General features: G+C 39.4%; 1 protein-coding gene across 1 annotated transcript; it reads left to right on the forward strand.

Annotated features, from left to right (window-relative positions):
* The first annotated feature begins 1,161 nt into the window (after nucleotides 1–1,161).
* On the forward strand, nucleotides 1,162–7,041 carry CIPC (CLOCK-interacting pacemaker). The gene is made up of 3 exons (XM_009572830.1): nucleotides 1,162–1,338; nucleotides 2,270–2,439; nucleotides 6,163–7,041. The coding sequence occupies exons 1-3, from the start codon at nucleotides 1,266–1,268 to the stop codon at nucleotides 7,039–7,041; spliced, it is 1,122 nt and encodes a 373-aa protein (XP_009571125.1). The 5' UTR covers nucleotides 1,162–1,265.
* Nucleotides 7,042–20,951: the final 13,910 nt, after the last annotated feature.

A 20,951-nucleotide genomic window follows, 5' to 3' on the forward strand; every position in this document is an offset into this window, starting at 1 on the left:
TTTTGGGTGGAGAACGATGTCTGATACGTTGGTTTTCTATCTACATTTCATTCTTCGAATAATTTGAGATGTTTCTATTCTGAAAGTCTCAGTTAGCTCACTGGCAGTGTAAAGAGATATGCAACTATTCCACATGACTCAGAGGGGCATTGATTTAATTACAGATAACAACCATACACTTTGTTATTTTATCTTGGTTACCCATTTTGCTGAACTTCATAGAATTGGGCATTACATTTTTAGCAGATCAATAAATCATGTTCCTATTTCGCAAGTTTTGTATGTACGGTAAGGAATTATTACCTTGTCTGACAGAATTCATAACAGAGTTAGAAATTACTTACGCATTGTGCTCTCCAGATGAATCTACCATATACTTTACTCAGTAATTTTAAGTATGAAATTATTCTACTTTAGGTAATTCACTAAGATTGGCTGACCTGTTCTCAGTACTCTGACTTGCTCAGCCACTGAAGAAAGGAGCTGAATGAGACAAGTGCATTCTGCCCCTTCAGCTGCATCCATGTCCTCAGTACTTTTAAAATACCTTTGATTCATTGATGGCATTCACAGCAGTAGTAAAAAAAAAAAAGAAATTTAAAGAAAAGTAAAATATCTGTACTATATTTCTGCTTCAACTAATTTCTTCCTTGCTATGGCTTAGGTTTTTTGGCATCTTTTAACCTACCCTAAAGGACTCAACAGCCATGCCTAGTATGATATTGTTCTCTTGTAGTTGGTGCAGAGGACTGAAAGATTGGATCATGGAAACTTTCCTGAAACTTCCTAAAAAATGAGCCTAAGGCAGATGAAAAATTTTAGTTCAGAAGATTCTACAAAGTAACATGTCAGTTGATGCAAAGAATTGTTGCCTATCTTTTCTACTCTGTAATGCGTTATTAAACGTGCATACTTTAGAGTTTTGCAGGGAATAAACCGTGGCTTTATATTAGGCTTTATTTTGCTAACCTAAATGTGTGATAAACATAGCAAATGTGAAGCTGGGAGTTTAATAGAATTCTACAGATTGCTTAACAGATGCAGCAAACCTTTGATGACTAGATTTCCGTAAGGACAAACATGGCCTTCTTTGTTGTCTTATACTGATGGAACTTTCTTTAGATTCAGAGAAAGTCCCCTTTTGTTCTTAACTATTTTTGTAGTTCCTCAATGGAAAAGGTGTTAAAAACTGCCTGTGGCGCTATGGAAGCATGGAGACAAAATAGTCATCTATTGAGACCCTCAAGGAACTATTGGGCAAAGTGATGGAAATGAAGAGCTTGAACCATCACTTCAGCATGGCGGCAGCTGAATCTGACAAGGACTCTGGATATTCAGGTTTAGAAAACCACTGCATTACCTTTCATTACCTTTTTTTTGTGTTATCTTGCTCAGACTTTGCTTTTATTGGTGATGTTTGACAAATCTGACTCTAGCCCCTTACAGTTTGTGTCTCATTACCTGGGAGGGCCTTTGTATGCAAGGCAGGTTGCATCTGCAATCATCCTACCATCAAACTTTTTTGGAGTGGAGCTTTATGTAGTTACAAAGTTCATCCTGTGAATTTGAATGGCATGGGAATTCAAAATGTGCCTAATAGAGAAATGAATGGAAGAATCTCAGACTTCAGAGTCTAGAAGTGGGGATGGCAAAATTACTTTTTGTTCTTTGCAGTGATGAATGAACTGTTGGATTATGCCATATAATGTCTCTTATGATTTGACCAGATTGTCAGTAGAGCCTGATAAACCAGAGAGTAATTATTACAGCATCAGTAAAATGTAGACATGGTGTACCATTTTAATACTCAACAAAACTGTGCAAAGATTGCCTTTAAAAGAAAAAAAAAAAAGCTTTTGTGAGAGATACCTGCTTTATTGGGTTTGTAGACAGAAGATACCAAGACACTAAACGCCTGCAGCACAGACTACATCTGTGGCAATGCTGGAGCCCGTAGTTCTTTCCTGCACCAGGTTTTAGAGCAGTTTTCATGATAGTGCACAGTCCCTTGGAGACTAAATACAAAAGAACAGAAAGTAATAAATTTTTTGGGAGATGATATCTGCATGAGAACTGGCCTGAAATATAAAGCCTTTTATTAAAGGCTATTTGATGGCTGTCACAGCAGGTCTAATTTTATTGGTATTCCAGAACTAAACTTGGTTCTTCTTTGTGGCTTGGTTGAAATCAGGCAGAATAGTAGAACTGAAAGGAGGTAGCAAGCATGCTGCATGTGAAACAACTAACAGCTGAATTTTACATCTGGCAGATGGAAGTTCAGAGTGCCTGAGTGCTATGGAGCAGACTGACTCAGAGGACGTGCTGAATGCATTGTGTTGGAACGCAGAGGATGGGCCTTGGCAATGCCCAATGACCACAAGCAACTCTTTTCCTGCACTTTCTCCTATGGTTGTAATGAAAAATGTGTTAGTTAAGCAGGTAGGGAAGAAATAATATATTGAAAAATATTGCATGTTCTTAAATTGTTTTTTTAAAAAATATTTTTCTTCTCAGTAAGATTTTACAAAGTTGTTGCAGCTCAGAAAGTAACAGGTAACTTGAAAAGTTCTGTTGTGACAAGTCTGTTCTTTTGAGGGGCAGCTAGAATCATTAAGATGAAAAAAATGTGAAATGGAGAAGCTCTGCTACATCTACTAAACCTCGTTGTCTCAAAGGGATCCCCAAAAAATAGATCTTTAAGAATGTTGTATAAATGGCACCAAAGATCAAAACAAAAAAAGTGAGTGTTTTTCATTTTGAAAGCTGATGTTTTCTTTTTCATTCAATAAAGACAGTAAAGTAGGATGATAGGTTTTGCTTCCTAGTTCTTAGGTCCTAAAAGTGCTTTATTTGCAATGGGAAACACTAATCCAGAATGTTATAAATGAAAAAATTAAATCCGTATCTGAAATTAGCTGTGGTACTTGTACTTTACCAGTTGTTTCTCTTAACTGCATGTGATGGCTCACATTGCAACAATTACGTTCCCTGTTTATGTCCTCCACTATGTTATGTGTTGTTCCTCCAGTACATCTGTGAGACTCCTAGCTTTTAGATTGTAACAGAAGATATAAGAGCTCCAAGTTCAAAGTATTGCCATATTATTAGACCTCTTGCTCTGTATTCACTCATGTTTTCTGAGCAGAGCAAAAGTTCTTCAGCGTTTTTTATTAGAATACTTCCAAGAATACAGTGAGAAGGGGAAAAAAGAATGTAAATCCTGATTCTTTTTCTACTGAATCTGTTATGACAACAGGCAAAACCTATTAAATTCAAATACTCTGTATCAATGCTAACACAGGTATGGGTTTCTGTTAATATTTAGCAGATTATGCATTTGTGGGGGAGATGGTTCTGATCTCTGAGCATTGTGCTTTATCTTGACAAGAAACAATTTTATTTTATAGTCATGTTCCTAGATGTGTGGACAAAATACTGTTCAAACAAATGCTGAAGTTTTCATGTAGTAGGGAGTAGGCAAGCTTCACCAAAGGTTGATAGCCTTTGGCCCAGAGCTCAAAAATTAAACACTGATTGCAGTGGTAGTCTAATGTTAAACTCCAGGTTGTGTTGCAAACAGTTAGGAGAAGTAGCTATTATATATGTTTAAAAAAAAAAACAAAAAACAAAAAAAAACCAAACACAAGACTGGTAGTGTAGCAAAAAGGGAATTTGGGGAGGAAGAGTTGGAGGTAGATAAAATTACCAGACTCAGTTGGCTTGAGCAGTGCGTCATAACATCTCAGTCTAATTATGTATGGTTAAGGACAATAATGTTAAATTGAAAAATGTTTACTGCAATAAACAAAAGCAACAAGTCTAGGTCAGAATAATAATGAAGTGCCTTTCTGCCTGCCTCCTTCCATTATGCCCAGTTACCTCAGATAGTCACGCTGGACATCTTTTTAAAATGGTCTTTTCAACACAGTGCTCAGTTGGGCTCACTGGACCCAAAAAAAAAGCAGCATCAAGTTACTGCTGTTTATTTGTTCCAGTTTCAATTTCAATCAGCATCATTCTGTCTTAGAACGACTGTGATCCTGCACAGTGATGGTTACCTGCTGTCCCAATTTCAGAGTGTAAACAGCTAACAATAATGTTACTTAAAAAAAAAAAAAAATCAAGCAGGGATTAATTCTCTGAAACGCAGTACTGCTTTTGTCAAGGTTTCTGTAAGTCTTGTAAAAGTCCTTAATAAGTAGGAAGGCTTTTTAGACAAGTGACACTGATACATGCAGGATGTTAGCTTTCATTTAAAAAAAAAAAAAAAACCAAACAAAACCACTTTGCAGAATTAGTAAAATAAACATGTCCTTTTCTGCTAAAAATGAGATTTTGGGTAGGAGAACAAGAGCAGAACACAATGTGAGTGGAAAGGAGAAGAAAGTAGGTAACAGAGGTAGGAAAAACCCAAAAACTAGATAAACAGTTACCACAGCTCTTTTGGCCTCAATGGGCTCTGCTGTGGTAGATACTGTACAATTGTGCAGTAAATGTCAACTTCTGACCCCAAAACCTTGCTCCTTAAGGCTGCATGTTCTGTCCTGTGTATGTATAGCCATGGTATTTATATGGTTCCTCACTCCTAACATCTCCAGGTACTTTTCTTTTGAATGTGTTTGTCCATCCTTCTGTGATAAGGTAGTAATATTTATTTTTTACAGGTAGTTGTTCTGTACCTCTATTCCATAAGCATCTTGCCCACTGAACCAAATAAATTCTGTATCAGAGTAGGTAATTGAATCTGATCTCCAAGTCTCAGTGTCCTAATCAGTGGGTAATACCCACTTTTGACAAGTTCATGTCCTTTACTGTGGGAATGGACTTCAGAAAAGCATGTTAGCATTGTAACAGAACATGTTGTTCTGTACCTCTATTCCATAAGCATCTTGCCCACTGAACCAAATAAATTCTGTATCAGAGTAGGTAATTGAATCTGATCTCCAAGTCTCAGTGTCCTAATCAGTGGGTAATACCCGCTTTTGACAAGTTCATGTCCTTTACTGTGGGAATGGACTTCAGAAAAGCATGTTAGCATTTGCCAGTTTAAATCTTACGAGACTGGTGGAAAGGAGATGGATTTCAGATAACTTCGTATAGTACCAAAAAGAATAAAATGTATTTGTGCTAGCTAAAGACTGTGCCTTGGAAAAGCAGCTGACAGTATGTTATATTAGTATAATTGTAGTGGTGATGACTTAAATATATTTAAGAAGTGAGATTTTGCTTCAGAAAGAAATAATATCTCTTGCTAGACCATTTGATGTATTTGGAGAAAAGCAGACATGCTTTTTGGCCAGGAGATCTCATGAAGATCCATTAGTAATGTATTGGAGGAGGAAGAGGTAATGTCTTTTAAAAATTGATGGATTCCCCTATATGGTAGAATATGGCTTGTGGGAGGGAGCTAAAACTTGGGCATTTTTCTTGAAATACAATGCTTTTAAGGTTTATCGGTGCACACCATTTCACCAGAGGTGTGAAGTTAAACTGCTCTGGGCTTACAACAGGCTTTTTTCCTTGCATTGGTTGATATTCAGCATCTTTTTTTCTACTTCATGGTTTTAAATTTATTGAAACTGTGTATTGTACTTAAGGTTGCAAGACTTACTGAACAGCTGTCGTATATTTTAAATAACCATTTCAAAAGCTTGCTATAAGAATAGAATTGACAAGATTAGAGTTTCTGCCTTTCAACAAAGAGGGAGTCTGAATTGTTCCTAAAATGTCTGTGCAGTCTTTCTTTGACTGTTAAAAATATTTCATAACCACAATGATTAATTATTTTTTAACTTTTCTATATACTTGTTGTTCGAGCCCAAGTCTGGGTCGAACTTTTACATAAGCGTTGTACAATATAAGCGTGCACTGTAATCCTCATTTAGGAAACCATGTATAAATTCAGATTGAATTGTTTTTAAATGTATCTGCTGTTCCATAGTAAAAGGATTATGGATGACAGCTTTGATTCTAGTGCTATGCTCTGTTGACAGAAAAAGAGAAGGATGAGTTTGATGGAAAACTGTTCAGAACGTATTAATTGGACAGTGTATATCAAATATGGAGAAATGGCACAGTCCACCTGTTTCATTTAAGTTTTTTTGATCCTCTTCTACACTGTTGTTGTAAGACTTCTGTTTTTTCCCCATTTGTGCTTCTCAGGGAAGTTCATCACAGCTCCAATCTTGGACTGTGCAGCCATCCTTTGAAGTGATTCCAGCTCAGCCACAGCTAGTGTTTCTTCATCCATCAATCCCACCTCCCATTAACCCTCACCCTGTTGGGAAAAAGAGAAATGACTCCACTAATTATCTGCCCATCCTGAATTCTTATCCCAAAATAGCACCGCAGCCCTGCAAAAGAGATCACTCCTTTGATCTAGAAGAACGTCAGGAAACCAATTGCCATAAACGACTCTGCACAGAAGCACCCAAGATGGAGACTTCTCCTGTATCGACGAGCACGGGCTTGCCTACTAGTCCTTTTGCCCACCTACCAGTTAGCTTTAAGACCCCTCAGGATGCTAACCAGCAAAGTTCTTCAACTCTGGTGACAAGTGGAAAACTGTCAGCTCTTCCTGGTTTTCATCGTGTTTCCAGTGACACTCAGAAAGTGCCGGATTTGACTCCCCTTTTGCCTTTTGGAACTCTGCAGGCAACAAAGTGCACCCCTCATGAGAGTGAGAGTGCAGCACAGACTACGATGCAGTCTGCAGTGTGGAGCCCCCCATTGATACCAGAAGAGATTTGCACTACCCCTGAGCTGCTCTTGCAACAACAAAGCAAGTGCAGACGCTTTCAGAATACACTTGTTGTGCTACGCAGGTCAGGATTGCTGGAGATCACTTTAAAAACCAAGGAGCTCATTCATCAGAACCAGGTGACTCAGGCTGAGCTGGACAGGCTGAAGCACCAAACACAGCTTTTCATAGAGGCAATAAAGAACAATGCTCCACAGTCGTGGGCAGAGCTAGAAGCATCTCTAACAGGATCTGATAAAGCTGATAGCAACCTTGAAGACTCCACTTATTCCAACATGTAGTAAAAAGCTGTTGGTCAAGTTATTTCTGTGCCTCCTATTTCCTGTCTCAAGCTTTTACTTGAGCATTTTCTGAGTCCAAGACTTGCGAAGTGGCATGCCATTAACAACTTGTCTTAAGAGCCAGTTGTGGGACTGGAATAGCTTGGTGGGGTCTTGACAGAGTGGGTACTTACTACTTCAGTGTGACCTTGAACTCCATGCTAACTCTGTGTACTTCCTTGGACTCGAGAAGCTCAGATGTGCTCTGCTGGCATGTTCCCATTCTTGCTGTGAAAAGACAGTCATTTGCAGCATTCTGCAAGCAAGCATCTTCCTATTCCTATCTTCAGATAGTCAGTTCTGAGAATGGAACAGCACAACAGACCCCAGTGTTGGGCCATCATCAGCTGCGAGTAGATGAAGGGAGTTGGTGTGAGGAGAGAGAACTTATGTTGGTGGGGTGGTATCTTCAGGCTGGAGCTGTCCTTTGTTGCAGCAGAGAGTCTTCTATATTCATTGCAGTCTTTGGTCAAAGTGATGAGTGTCTTAGGACCCAAGTGAAATGATGTGTTTTGATGAGTATACTTTTGATTTTGATCTGTTCAGCTGAGTGAGTGAAAATCACAAGGCTTGCACTGGAAGTGTTTGTTCCAAAGCCATATTTATTAATGGCTAACAAGTGTACAAGGCAAGTGGCTTTGGATTTTCTTGGTAGCTAACAGATTAAACATTGTTATTAAAGACTCCAGTGACTTTTTTTTAAAACAGTACAAGGAATATATTCATTCACCAGGATTAATTTGGCAAGACTAGTTGCATGTTATTTGATACATATATCTTTAGTTTACAAGCCTAAACTTTTTTTCTGTGAAATCAGGTTGCTAAGTATAAAAAAAAAAAAAAAAAAAAAAAAAAAAAAAAGGGGTAAAAGGAAAAGGAGCATAGTGGGCTGTGGTGAAACAAGTCAAGTTCCTCCCCCATCCCCCTTCCCTCTCTTTTTTATTTAGAGAAATCAGGTGAATGTACCTGGAGAAGGGGGGGGAAGAAGGGGGGAAAAAAGAGAGGGAGAGAGATGTCATCTTGGATAATCTCCCTAAAAATTTTATCTACCTGAATCTGAACTTAAAAAAAAAAAAAAACCAAAAAAAAACCAAACAAAAAAACCCCAAAACATTTTTCCTCCACATAAATTTATATCATTCCTAGCCTATTTGCCTTGAGATACAGCTAACAGCACTGTGTGCATAAGATATTAGGCCTTACTAGTAGAGATCCACGTAGTCGTGTTACAAAAGCTGTTCCACAGATATTTATTTCATTTCAGTTTATCTAGACACTTAACTATGTCACTCCTTCCAATCTGAAGGGTTTTTTTCAGAGGCAGTCTGTGTAGAGAACTAAGAATGGCTTTGTCTAATAATGTTAAGGAATCTGGATTGTTTATGGTATGTTCTTTTCTGCATGACACTGTTTTCAAAAAACTGTGCAGTCTAGGTGACTGGGTATTTTGATGCTTTGATCACTTCTGTCATCTGTTTCAGATTCATAAAAAAAGAAACTTGAAACTAGAATGGATGTCTTGTGACTAGATCTCATTTTCTCATGCCTCTGGGAATCAATATTGCAGAAGACTGCAGAATGCTTTTGTAGCCTTCCTCAAATATGTGCATTAGAGAAATTGTAAGGGGCTTCCCTTTTGTAAGGAGTTTCCCCCTTTTTAGACTGATGAAAAGAAATGCCGTACATGCCTCACAAAGAGGAGAAATGTGAGTCATATTTGTACTAGCCATAGGCCTAGAAAGAAATTTCATGGCAGGATTCACCCTAGTGGAGCTGTAGCAAACTAATAGCCATGCCTTTCATGGTATCCTGCCCACCTGCTGAAGACTAGTGCAGTTCATGGGAATTGATTAAAAGAAAAGTGTTCATAGACTATGTTCTGTCATGTATTTTTTTAAATATACCTGCTATAATTGTGCATACTAGGATGTCTGATAACTCGCAGCACAGGAATATCGAAACTCAGCCAGCAAACCCAGAAGGCAGGAAGCCAGCATAGTACAGTGTAATAATGTAGGACATAACCGGTCTAGCTCTTTTGGAATCAGTTGTGATATCTGCACCGAGTGACATTGGGCAGGACAGATGTGATGGCACCTTAGGCCATTTGTGAAAGAATCCCAAAAGATAAGCTTGTTTCTTCTGAGCTTCTTACAGGAAGGAGAGGAGGCAGTCAGAGGCAGTTCCATTGATCTGATACCTTTAATAGGACTAGAGGTGAGGTGTGAGAAAATGCATAGGGTATCTTTCCTACTTTTCCTAAAATTCTTATTCTACCCATCAAATAGAGAGGGGAATTTGAAGTTCAGAATATATATATTTTTAGGAAGTGGTTGTCCTAGAAAACAAGATGATGGACTCAGGCTACCTAGAGATGAAAGGAAGTCAGAAAAAAAGTAGTCCAATCCTAGCTCTTTGAGACAAGAAAAGGTGAGTCTACCAGTGACCTCTTCTCCATCCTATTTCCACTGCTCTGATAGAGTAAAAGGAAGGAAAAATTGGCCTTGCAGGGTCATGCCCTCTGACATAGAGAGACTCTTGCTGGTAGAAATCTCTCATAGTCCACACAGTACCACATCTATTTTTTCCCCTGACAGCACTGAGGATGGGCTGAAGTGGGTGTGCTTATAGCTGATGGGCCTTTCAGCTGGTATAATTTGTATAAATATATATTCAATAAATCTGTGAATAAAGTCCAGCAGCTGGTTAGAAATCTCCTACTGGGCATCAGTCCAGACTTAAATAGTATTGCTGAACTAGAAGAATCCGCTCTGAAACTATTATATGTAAATCTGGGGCCCCTTAGGAAACATATCCCTAGATAACTGCAAATCTTGACGCAACGTCTATAAAAAAAGGATGTTGAAGGCCCCTAGTGATAGACACGTCATCAAGTACCATTCTGTTCCGTTTCTCTTAGCTGCCTTTATTCCTAGAAGCCCTGTAAACCTTTAAACAATAAGGGCTTTTCTTTCTTGGCTGCAATTTAATGAAATAGGTTAGCTTGGAACTGTGTTGAGAAAATGAGTTGACTACAGCAGGACCAGAAGAGGTCCTGATTCTGGGCAGGATCTGGAAGTGGTCCAGTAGATTTGAGCAGAAACATTAGCCTCTCTGATTGGAAACCTATAAGCAATGAACTTACAGATTTTTTGACCTTTGAAGCAGCAAGACTTTGCATTAACAAGTTAGCTGAAGACAGCTGTCCCAGTCTAAAAAGTCAATCAGATGGCCTGCTGGGGCTTCAGTTGCTGCTGACAACTAGCAGGCGGCGTAGCTTGATGGGTCAGACAGACTGCTGGTTTTCTATTATGTTTTAATAAATGTTGGTATTTTTGATTATTTCTACTATGTATTTTTGAAATTCTACTGCTCTAGTTGGAATGTAAACATTTTCTGTACTTTCGAAGTCCATTGCCAGCTCTGAATACAGTAGCCTAAGAACTCTGTTATAGAACATGACCTTTTTGCTAAAACTTTATAGAAACAGACTGTGAAATATGAATGAAATAAAGTATATACTTGAAAAGTTTGTGGGTTATTTTAATGCTGTTGAACTGCAGAGTCTTTGGTTCCAAGGCATGCTTTACATGCAGCTCCATAACAGCATGTTGCCCATGTGGGAAAGTGCAGATCCAAAAGTGATACTATGATGTATCTCTCTGAAGAGAGTCATGTGAGCTTTAACAGTATGTATGAATTAAAGGGTCTCTGGGAGGAGCATGAGTAAAAGTGAGCTGTACAGAACACTAAAAATACATTGTTGTGGGTGACCATTGCCATAGATCTGTTATGAACAACCTGGAAGGATTTTTCCATCTCTGAACTGTTACCTCCATGTGATGACTGTACATTATGCTCACCGTCTGTGCAGGGTGAACTCCCACACTGTATCTTAATCCTGTCAGCCGGGTATGCAGAAGTTCTAAATTATGAAGTGAGGATCTTGGCTACTGAAAGAATTACTTGAGTGAAATTTTTACTCTCTGTCTTGAAGAACATTCTTCAACTAAATTTGTATACCAGCTTTTCAGTAAAACACATTGTTCAAAACGTGACCATCTTTACATGGTCTTTTCTTTGTTCAAAGATTACTCTTTACAGTGAGAACTAGGCAGTCATTCCCAGAACATTCAGCAGCCTTGTGGCATGAGATCCTGTTATAAGGTACAAGAAATTCTGGTTAAAGTTTCTACTTGGCACCAGACAAGGCAGTAACTTCAACCTCATTACTTTACATCCAAAAAGGAGTGCCATCGAGGTAATTTTATTCCCTGAGGCTGGAAACTCAGTGTTTGCAAATTTTGTGTTCGTAAAAGGTGTGGGTACAATTCAAGCAGGAAATTTTTAGGTCTCTGTATCTCTTCTGGCTAGCTTTTTCTGTACGTGGTGAAGTCTATCTGCAGGATGTCAGTGTCAGGCCTGTTCACTTTATTTCACTGAGGCCAAAAAGGTGAATTGCTTCTTTCACGTGCAGTACATCTGTCTTGTTTTTCTTTCTCATGACACACAAACAGTCTGAAAGGAGCAGTACCCCCAACAGGCTTGGCTGAGGAATCTCTTGGCATGCAAAATTTCTGGCATCCGCTAGGTTGAACATAGCTTGCTGTTAACTGCTTTCGTTCTTGTAATTCCTGGGACAGAAATGCGGAGTCCCTACCAGCACAATTTTACACTCTTGCTGTGTCTAGGTGATGCTTCCTTTCAGGCTGCTGCGTAATGCAGCCATATAGCCCCCAACTGTAGTGCATGGTCCAGAGTGTCCAAAAAGCATGAAACTTCTCTTCCCCTTTTAAATCTGTACCTCCTTTGAGGTATGCCCATGAGACAAGCTTAACTGTTCCCGTGTAATCTGATTCAGAAGGCAGAAGGAAACGCCATGTGTTCCGTCTGCTCTCTCATAGAGCACAGTTTCCAAGACTTCAAACTCTTGTTTGAACGAAAGCGTGTTTTTAGAGGAAGCATCCTGCTTTGATTTGAAAGCTCCTAGTGATGAAGAATCCACCCAAATTGTTCAAAACGTAATTACTTCCTGTTAAAAATGTGCCTCTTAGATTGAGCCTGAATTTGTCGTCTTTTTCAGTATCCAGCTGTCAGATCTTTCGCCTTTTGTCTGCTAAACTGAAGTGCATGCTGTGACATTGCTGTTTTCACTGTAGGCATTTACAAACTGAACAAGTCGTCATTCTTCAGCTTTCTTTTTTAAAGTGACTGATTAAGCTCTCAAATCTTTTGAATACTTTATTCACCTGTGGCGCTCTTCTTTGGATCCTTTAAAATTATTTAAATGCATTTTTAATTGGAACACTAACATTTTTAGCAAAACAGAATTGCTAAAAGAGTTGGACAATATCAACCCTCCCTACTGCTACTCTGCCTCATTTTTATAGCAGCCTTGGCCGTGACATCAAATTGGAAGTCTAAATCATCCTTGGACCTGTTGCTTCTGTGGTTGGTGAATGCCTGTCCTTTAAGTATGTTTCCCCACTCCTTTGAATGCAGTTTGCAGCCAGAAAGCAAAACAAACTGTTTTTAATAAGTGACCAATTGCATTCATTAGTTACCTCTGCTTCTCTCCTTCAAAACTTTTTCACCTGCAGATTTTAAAGGTATTTTTATGTTGTATTCCAATTATTAAAAATAATATTAAATAATGTTACAGTCAAAACCCAATTTTGTACCATTTTCAAAATAAGAGTAGAAGATAGTGTTTAATAGATCTCTGTATACCATTCAGAAACCGTAGTTGTAATGCATTTCACACCATCCAGTTAATTTTGTATAATTCTGGCTTCAGTCTGTGTCCTGTGGCAGGACTGTTAACACACTGTTAAATGCCCGTCAGAAGTATAAATACTATATCCGTGTTGGCTTTGTCCTCAACCAATTTTTAATTCTAGTTCATCAAAATAAGGAGTTAGTTTTATTTGACCAGCTCTATTTCTTATAAGCTTCATTAATTTCAGTTATTTTTGCTTTCTATGTCCTTGATTAATCAAAGATTATGGGTTATTCCATTATTTTCTCTCAGCTGTCCAGCCTATGTTCATTCAGATCAGTCTACCTCGCACTGAAAAGCTGATACTGTATTAGTTCTTCCATTCCCTCAGTTCTCTGAAATCTTTCCTAGTGGTCTGAAATTCATTGAAATAGTATTGATGGTCCAGAGAGCTTCTTGCTTAGCTCCTGTTAAATTTCAATCACAACTTATTCAGACTTGCTGACTTGAAAATGTTTAATACCGTTGTTTAAAATGTCCTGAATTACTTTTAAAGTGGAAATCAAGCTGCTGTCGTGATATGAGAGGAACACATCTGGCTTTTTTTTAATCACTCAACAGAAATTTTTGTGAAATGCTTTTGCCATTCTGCACTGCAGCAATGTAATTTCCATCTTGAAATGGAGCGCTGCCACCATAAAGACGACTTCTGCATCTTCTACATTTTGAGAAATGGAGGAAGTGGGCTTTCCAGGGCCAAAAGGAGAGTTTCATCAACTTCTTCATTGTTTTCTTCTCATTCTTATTGTGATTAAATTAATTGAGTTAGTTTAATGGAACTGGAATGCCTCTTACCATGCCCGCCTAGGCAATCTTACCTTTTTTCCATAGCAGCAGTAAGGGGTTTTTTAGGCCGCTTATGTTTACCAGGACTAAGAAATCCAATAACAGACAGAAAACCAATCTTTACTGGTTTCTAATAGATAACGACTGCTTGAAAAATGTATGTTTTCAATGGAAAACTCCCGTGTTTTTATTGGAAATGAAAATGTATTTTGGCTGGAAGCTTAGTGTTTTGCGGCATTAGTCATAGCATTCATTTTTCAGTGAATCTCAAGCATTATGGAAACGGTCTGGACTATGGGGGTGGGGAAAGACGTTATTTCCCTTCACCCTCATTCCCTTCTCCTGGATTGTTTTGGATTGCCTATACAGGAAACAGGACCCGAACTTTGACGAGTGGTTCCATCCCCTCATGCTGAAGAAGAAGTCCGCATAGACTGCCGAAACTGCTCAATCGTCTGCAGTAGAGGAGGAGACTAATAGAGAGCTCCTGAGTAAGTGAGGGTGAAACAGCATCTCCTGAGAAAATTGTTAGCTCAATGAGTACAAATACCATTTTTTCACCATATCCCTAAAAATGCTAACTAAAAAAAAATTAAGGGTTTTGTTTGGTACAAAACATCGCTGTGCCAGATAGGCTTTGTTCTACATTTGCTAGAGGCAGAGTTCAATGCAATGACTATTATGTGAGATAAGCAGTGTTTAGTGTGGAAAGTGAAATATGAGTAGACAGCAGGAAAGCTGTTTTATCCAGAATAAATGTTAACAATGCCTATTGTTTTGTATTCTTGCTAAGTATTGTCCCCCATGCAAATGATAATGCTATACAACATGTCCAAACATGCTCAGAAGTCAGAATAGGATAGTCTTCATCAAAGTGAAATTGGCTCTCACTGTTCAACATCCTATTGCTGACCATGCTTGCAGCATGCTTACACGATAATGCTTTCCGAGAACACTCTGAAAGCAGGTTGCTGACATCAATTGTGTGAGAAATGGCCAGAAACAATTCTGAAACATTTTTTTCCATGCTAATTGTGCAAGGAAGGCAAGTCTGAGCTTGAAGATTATAATCTGAATACTGAAACGCCTCTAGATGTATAATGGGAGTTATAGCCAGCCCAAACTGGAACAGCAGAGTGGTGAACTGCACTGAGGGTCTATTGCTGTAGTGCTTGTGGTCTGCAGTGGCAGCGTTTGGTAGAAACTGTTGTAGCTAGAGAGGTGATGTGGTTCAGAGTGAGGTGTTGGTGCACAGATACACCAATGGCCCTGGCTAGTTTCTAGCAGTTCAAAATCAGGCTGGGCAATCTGGACATGCACTACATGGCCAAAGTCAAAGGGTCTATTTCTTTGAAAGGCTAGGATGCAAAGGTAAAACTCGCCTGCACATTAAAATTGTTACCCTGTTCATTTTTTCCACAGCCAAACTTAAAACAGTCATGTTAGGCAAAGCAGAATGATGCACTGCCTCTGCCTGATCCTGGAGCCAGCAAAGTTATGGGAAGCGTTATTGCATTTTCTAAGGCTTGATTTTTTTCAGATTCCACTGCTTCTCCAGCATTAAACACCCACCAGTCTGAGACACTACAGCCATCTGATGTAAAGGGGTTAGTTTATCAGTGAGCTTAGTTGGATGAGTGGAAGCAGATGAATGCCAATAAAATAAAAATCCTGAATTCCTGGGGGTGAAATTACTCCCCGATATCACTTTTCCTGTTCCATGTCATTATAACGTCTGTTTATCCACGGGTGAACATCTTAGAGGAGTACCCGCATGCTTGCTTCGTTTCGCTGTTCTGGCAGTGGGTTCAGTAACAACCAAGTGCTCGGTAGCCCTGCAAATATTCACTATTACCTCTTAAAAAATAATGACAATAACAGTAACAGGCCACTGCCTGCATCTCACATTAGTATGGGGAAGGGAGGAAAACACCCCATTGTTCTCCACAACTTAGCTTGACTTTGGGCATGCTTTCGTAATTTCTTTGTCACATTCTGTTCTGATGCAAGCTCAGTCCTTAGCACATCATTTTTCTGTAAATGGGCTACGGCATCCATTTTAGGTCCCTTTAAGATATAAATGTGACTAAAAAGAAGCCTCTATTTGCCTGAAATTGTTTCTGTTTGGGATAAAAACAAATATAGCGGCACTCAATTCTTCTTGGACTCTTCTCATACATTTCCATGGCCCCCAAGCTTCAGGTCAGAAGCTGAGCACACATAACGGCATGAAATTGATATCAGCAATTATGTTCACGATTAATGTCCAACAAGTACCATTAGCGCTAACATGTCTAACATAGGCTTTTGGACTTTTCCTTTTTTTGAGATTTGCCCTGGTCTCTTTCTTATTAATTCAAGAAAGATCTTGATGTGGATGTGATATTTATGATGTGTAATATCAGCTCTCAATCTTGTTTTAGTGATTGCTATTGATGTTCATTATTTCCTTGGCATGACAAAATGTTTGTTTTAAATCATACACTGTTCTCAAGGCACTGTAATTTTCCATTCCTCTTCCACAGTCTAAACAGTCACATCAGGTAGAAGATAAAATAGGAGAATTTTGAGTGAGGAGCTGGTCGCCATATGGCTGACACCTAAAATCTCAGCAATTTGAGGGAAGAAAGTGGAAAAAGATGAAGTAAATTCCACAATATTAATGCCATAAGTAGATGGCAGCTGTTAGTAAAGAAGAAGGAGAACAAAGGCAGAAAGGAAAAGAATACTGAACAGTAATGTTACGAAGGATTTTTCTCACAGATGCGTGAAAATAGATTTTAAGGTAACCATCCACAGACGGTGTCCTAAACCTGTTTTCCATACTTCTTTTTTAAAATTTTACACTGTATTTTTAACCACAAAGATTATTTTTTCCCATTTGATCTAGATGTATAAGCTGAAATGTATTTTGATGGTGGAGATGAACTTACTTGCTGCTTTCATTGAATGCTCGCTCTTCTCCCTTCTTTCCTCCGGCCAAAGAGTATGCTGTAGGCTTATGTTCATGGCCTTAATCCTGCAAATCACACCCAGCTCAAAAGCACTTGGCACCAACATTGCTACTGCTGCATGAAATACAATTCAAACAATAACATATGGTTGGAATTGAGATGGCCCCAGGCTCTGTTCCTTGTCTCATCTTGGAGAAGGCACTTTGATCTTCTCAGTTGTAAAATGAGAAAAGCAATACTTGTTCCCTATTATAAAGTGCTTTAAGCTTCTTGTATAAGAATTGCAAGACTGGTATTTATTACAAGTCATGGCTCTGGTGCTGGATTTTCTAAAGGCTGAGCATCTATATGGTTATACTAACCTACATTTTGTTTCATGCTAATAAATGAAACTATATACTCACTGGGTTAATTTCCCCTAATGTAATTCCAATTAGATTTGGAAGGAGAGGAAGATGGAGCAAGACTAAAGAAGAAAAAGAAAGAACATCTTAAAATGATGTCAGAATTCAAAAGTGATCTTAAATCTATTATGACATTTCTGTTTGCATGTATTTACGTAGCTGCTCTATTTAAGGGTCCTGACATTTCCAGGAGTTCTTAATTGGCAATGTTTCTCACCATCTGAAAGTTGTGTTATGGGAAGTTAACATACCTAACTGTTCATTTCAAGGTTAAAAAAAATGCAAATAGAAATATAGCTATGTTTTCTTCAGTTTATATACACATAGAGCGGTCATTCTGGTGGTACTTGAAAATATAAAAGAGGGTAAAAACATAAGCAGTTTGGATATCTCTTAATCCTATTGAAATGCTAAGAAATATCATCATAACTGATAATTGAACAGAAAACTACTTTAGGGATATAAAATTGTGAAGTTCTCTGACATCTGTCAATAATTGCTGTAGCATTTACAAACAGAAGCCATATGGGAATCACAGGCTCTAAAACCATGCTTATGAAGAGAAGACCAAAACACTGTTTTATGCTTCTTTCAACACCTATCACCTATATATAATTACTTTATCTGCACAACTACTTGTATTTCATGTTACTTCTATTGAATAAAGCACTGGTATTAATAAATACTTTGAACCCAGCCGAGATGGCAAGAAGTGCAATGCAGAATAGAAAAGGGTCATCATAATACAAACAAATCCCAGATGAGTGTGATCAGTATCTAGCCCCTCTTGGCTTAAGCTTGAGCAACGGTCTAGGTAAAAAGTGGAAGCTTCTCTGGTTTGTTTTTCCCCACTGTTTTCCAGCAACAGCAGGCAGTTCCCTATTCACTGTGCTTTACCCTGTTCAGCTGTGTAACTCCCTAGATGTGAAGATTTCAGCTTCTCCAACCTAAGCTTATTCTGAAGGCTGACAGTGGAAGAACTGCTGTTTGGAAGTATTTCCTGAAATGTTAGTATGTCATTTCCTTTTCTGAAATTGAACTCTGTTTCTAGTTGATGCTTGTTTATCCAGTAAGAGTTATTTCTCCCACCCTCCAAAATACATGGATGGTTGCCACATTTTCCTTACATCCACTTTGGCTGTAGTTACCCAAGCTAGGCAGATATAACCATTTTTTCCTGTTACAAATCCATTTCTCAGCTTCTTAATCATTTATGGCTTTTCTGTGAATTCCATCTGGTTTGACTAATGAAGGCAAAGCTGAATATAATATTCTGTGTCTTTATTGCACCAGACCACCATTGAAAAGGTTTATTGTATTTTTTTTGCTTCATGTTCATCTTCATATGCAGTCTGAAATGCTGCCATCTTATTCTGCAGGCTCATATCGAGTTTGTCCATCATGCTATAATTTGTAGGCTGGCTTGGCACACTCCTTCACGTATTTCACACTTTCCTAATCTTTTCCCATAAGCATAATACATATCCTAATGAGCTCCCCTGGAAATTCATCCTTTCCCAGAAGATGCTAATAGCTCGTTGGATGACGCGGGACAAGTTTTGGCCAAATTAGTTCATAAGGAGTAGTCAGTACACAAAGCCAAGAAGAGATTGGCAAGGGGAGAGATGTGGTGTTTGCCTCCAGCCTGACTATAGAATTTCTTCTACGCTAAACCTGGATCTCACAGAAAGCTTCTGTGTTACATGAAAGATCCTTGCCTGAGCTAAGGGCTTTTACTGTTGACAGCCTGGACAGTAACACTTCTTTCTGAGCTGATGGCATCTCTTGCTGCAGGACATTGGCTCTGCCCAGGCTGACTGTACCTGCCAGCTGCATTGATTATACAGACAAATTTCTGAAACACCTGACGACCCTGAAGCAATGGAGTGATCTGAGGTGGCGGTAGGCTGAATTCATACACCCGTAAAACACTCCAGTTCTGGGAGCCGGAAACTGGGTCTTATAATTTGATTTGAAATTTCAGCTTTCCTCCTGGCATGAAAAATATTACAAGTTTTTTTGAGCTTTGTTTCCAGAGGCTTTAAATGAGATTTTAGATCTCCATGAACTATATGGCTGATAGCTTAGTAGAACTTTGTTGCCACCTTTTGCTTTCTGTAGGTAGTCCCTTTATTTCCTTGGCTTCATATTCACAAATTGGTTTATTTCCCTGGATGGTTAGTGACAATGTAAGTATAAGGCAAGACAGCTAAAGCACTCATAAAATTGCAGTCTAGTGCATACTAGTTTAGAGACATGGATAGATGGGTCCAAAAGATTTTTTTATACCCTATACTGTGGCTTGAAGAGAAAAAGAAAAATTCTTTGCCTTGACAATAACACTTCCAAAATCTCAATCAAGTTTTGTGTAGTGTAATAAACTACTTGATTAACCAAAGTTTTTTCAGACAAATTCATCTCAGTGAGTGCTAAGGGTGTTCCCTGGAGAAGAAAGTCATAGTATCAATACATGCTACTGAGATGACCTATGGTGGTCTTCAGAACTGCATAAACCACTCTTATTTAATTTCGTACTGGATGTTTTGGGAGAACATCCAGTGACAGCCTTGAATATCAAACTCAGTGAAGATTAATAAAGAACTGACACTTGAAAGTTGTCAGTAGGGGGACGGGTTCTCTAAGTCTTGAAGAAATTTCCATTGTTCAAAACACTGATCTTAGCACTGAGTGCTTGGAAGTTCTTATCTAGTGAAACACTTTCTTCTTTAAGTAATACTATTTTGAAGTTTTTCTCCAAGCAGCTTTCATAGCATCTGGACTTTCTGGACCTGCTTGGCTTTGGCAGTTCATGTTTAGACCTGCAAAGATTGCTTATGTTGTACTGGTCAACAATTTCCTTCGAGCAATCATAAACCATTAGGAGTCCTGGCTGATGATGCTGGATCTGTCCCTTGTTTTTCGGTCACTGACCTTAAAGCTTATCTACGGTCACAAGCAGTTTTGGATGATAACATCATTCCTTGATAACAGCCTCTGTGACAAGGCTGCATTCAGCAGTTGCTTGTTAACTTCCAGGGCAACTCTTATGTGGGTCCACTGTGTCAAGCCCATTACCCAATGAATATATAAGATTCTTAAGGGTATAGTGATGGCAAACCAATCTATCATATTTTCAGCAGTCTGATGATACATAGATGTGGTGGGTTGACCCTGGCTGGATGCCAGGTGCCCACCAAAGCCGCTCTGTCACCCGCCTCCTCAGCTGGACAGGGGAGAGAAAATATAACGAAAGGCTCGTGGGTCAAGATAAGGGCAGGGAGATCACTCAGCAATTATGTCGTAGGCAAAACAGATTCAACTTGGGGAAAAATTAATTTAATGTATTACCTATCAAATCAGAGTAGGGTAATGAGAAATGAAAACTAAATCTTAAAACACCTTCCCCCCACCCCTCCCTTCTTCCTGGGCTCAACTTCACTCCCAAATTCTCTACCTCCTCCCCTCCAGCGGCGCAGGGGGATGGAGAATGGGGTTGCGGTCAGTTCATCTCACATTTTCTCTGCTGCTTCTTCCTCCTCAGGGGGAGGGCTCCTCACACTCTTCCCCTGCTCCAGCGTGGGTCCCTTCCATGGGGTGCAGTCCTTCAGGACCAGACTGCTCCAGCATGGGTCCCCCACGGGGTCACAAGTCGTGCCAGCAAAAGTGCTCCAGCGTGGGCTCCTCTCCCCATGGGGCCACAGGTCCTGCCAGGAGCCTGCTCCAGCATGGGTCCCCCACGGGGTCACAAGTCGTGCCAGCAAAAGTGCTCCAGCGTGGGCTCCTCTCCCCATGGGGCCACAGGTCCTGCCAGGAGCCTGCTCCAGCATGGGCTTCCCACGGGGTCACAGCCTCCTTCGGGCACATCCACCTGCTCCAGTGTGCGGTCCTCCATGGGGTGCAGGTGGATATCTGCTCCACCATGGACCTCCATGGGCTGCAGGGGGAAAG

The sequence above is a fragment of the Fulmarus glacialis genome, unplaced genomic scaffold (assembly GCF_000690835.1).
Source record: "Fulmarus glacialis isolate BGI_N327 unplaced genomic scaffold, ASM69083v1 scaffold5022, whole genome shotgun sequence".
Classification (NCBI taxonomy): domain Eukaryota; kingdom Metazoa; phylum Chordata; class Aves; order Procellariiformes; family Procellariidae; genus Fulmarus; species Fulmarus glacialis.

Excerpts from the sequence above, each read along its gene's own strand:
- CIPC (XM_009572830.1), top strand. The coding sequence starts at position 1,266 with ATGGAAATGAAGAGCTTGAACCATCACTTCAGCATGGCGGCAGCTGAA. Across the intron at positions 1,339-2,269 it reads CAAGGACTCTGGATATTCAG|ATGGAAGTTCAGAGTGCCTG; the intron begins GTTTAGAAAACC and ends TACATCTGGCAG. Across the intron at positions 2,440-6,162 it reads AAAATGTGTTAGTTAAGCAG|GGAAGTTCATCACAGCTCCA; the intron begins GTAGGGAAGAAA and ends TGTGCTTCTCAG.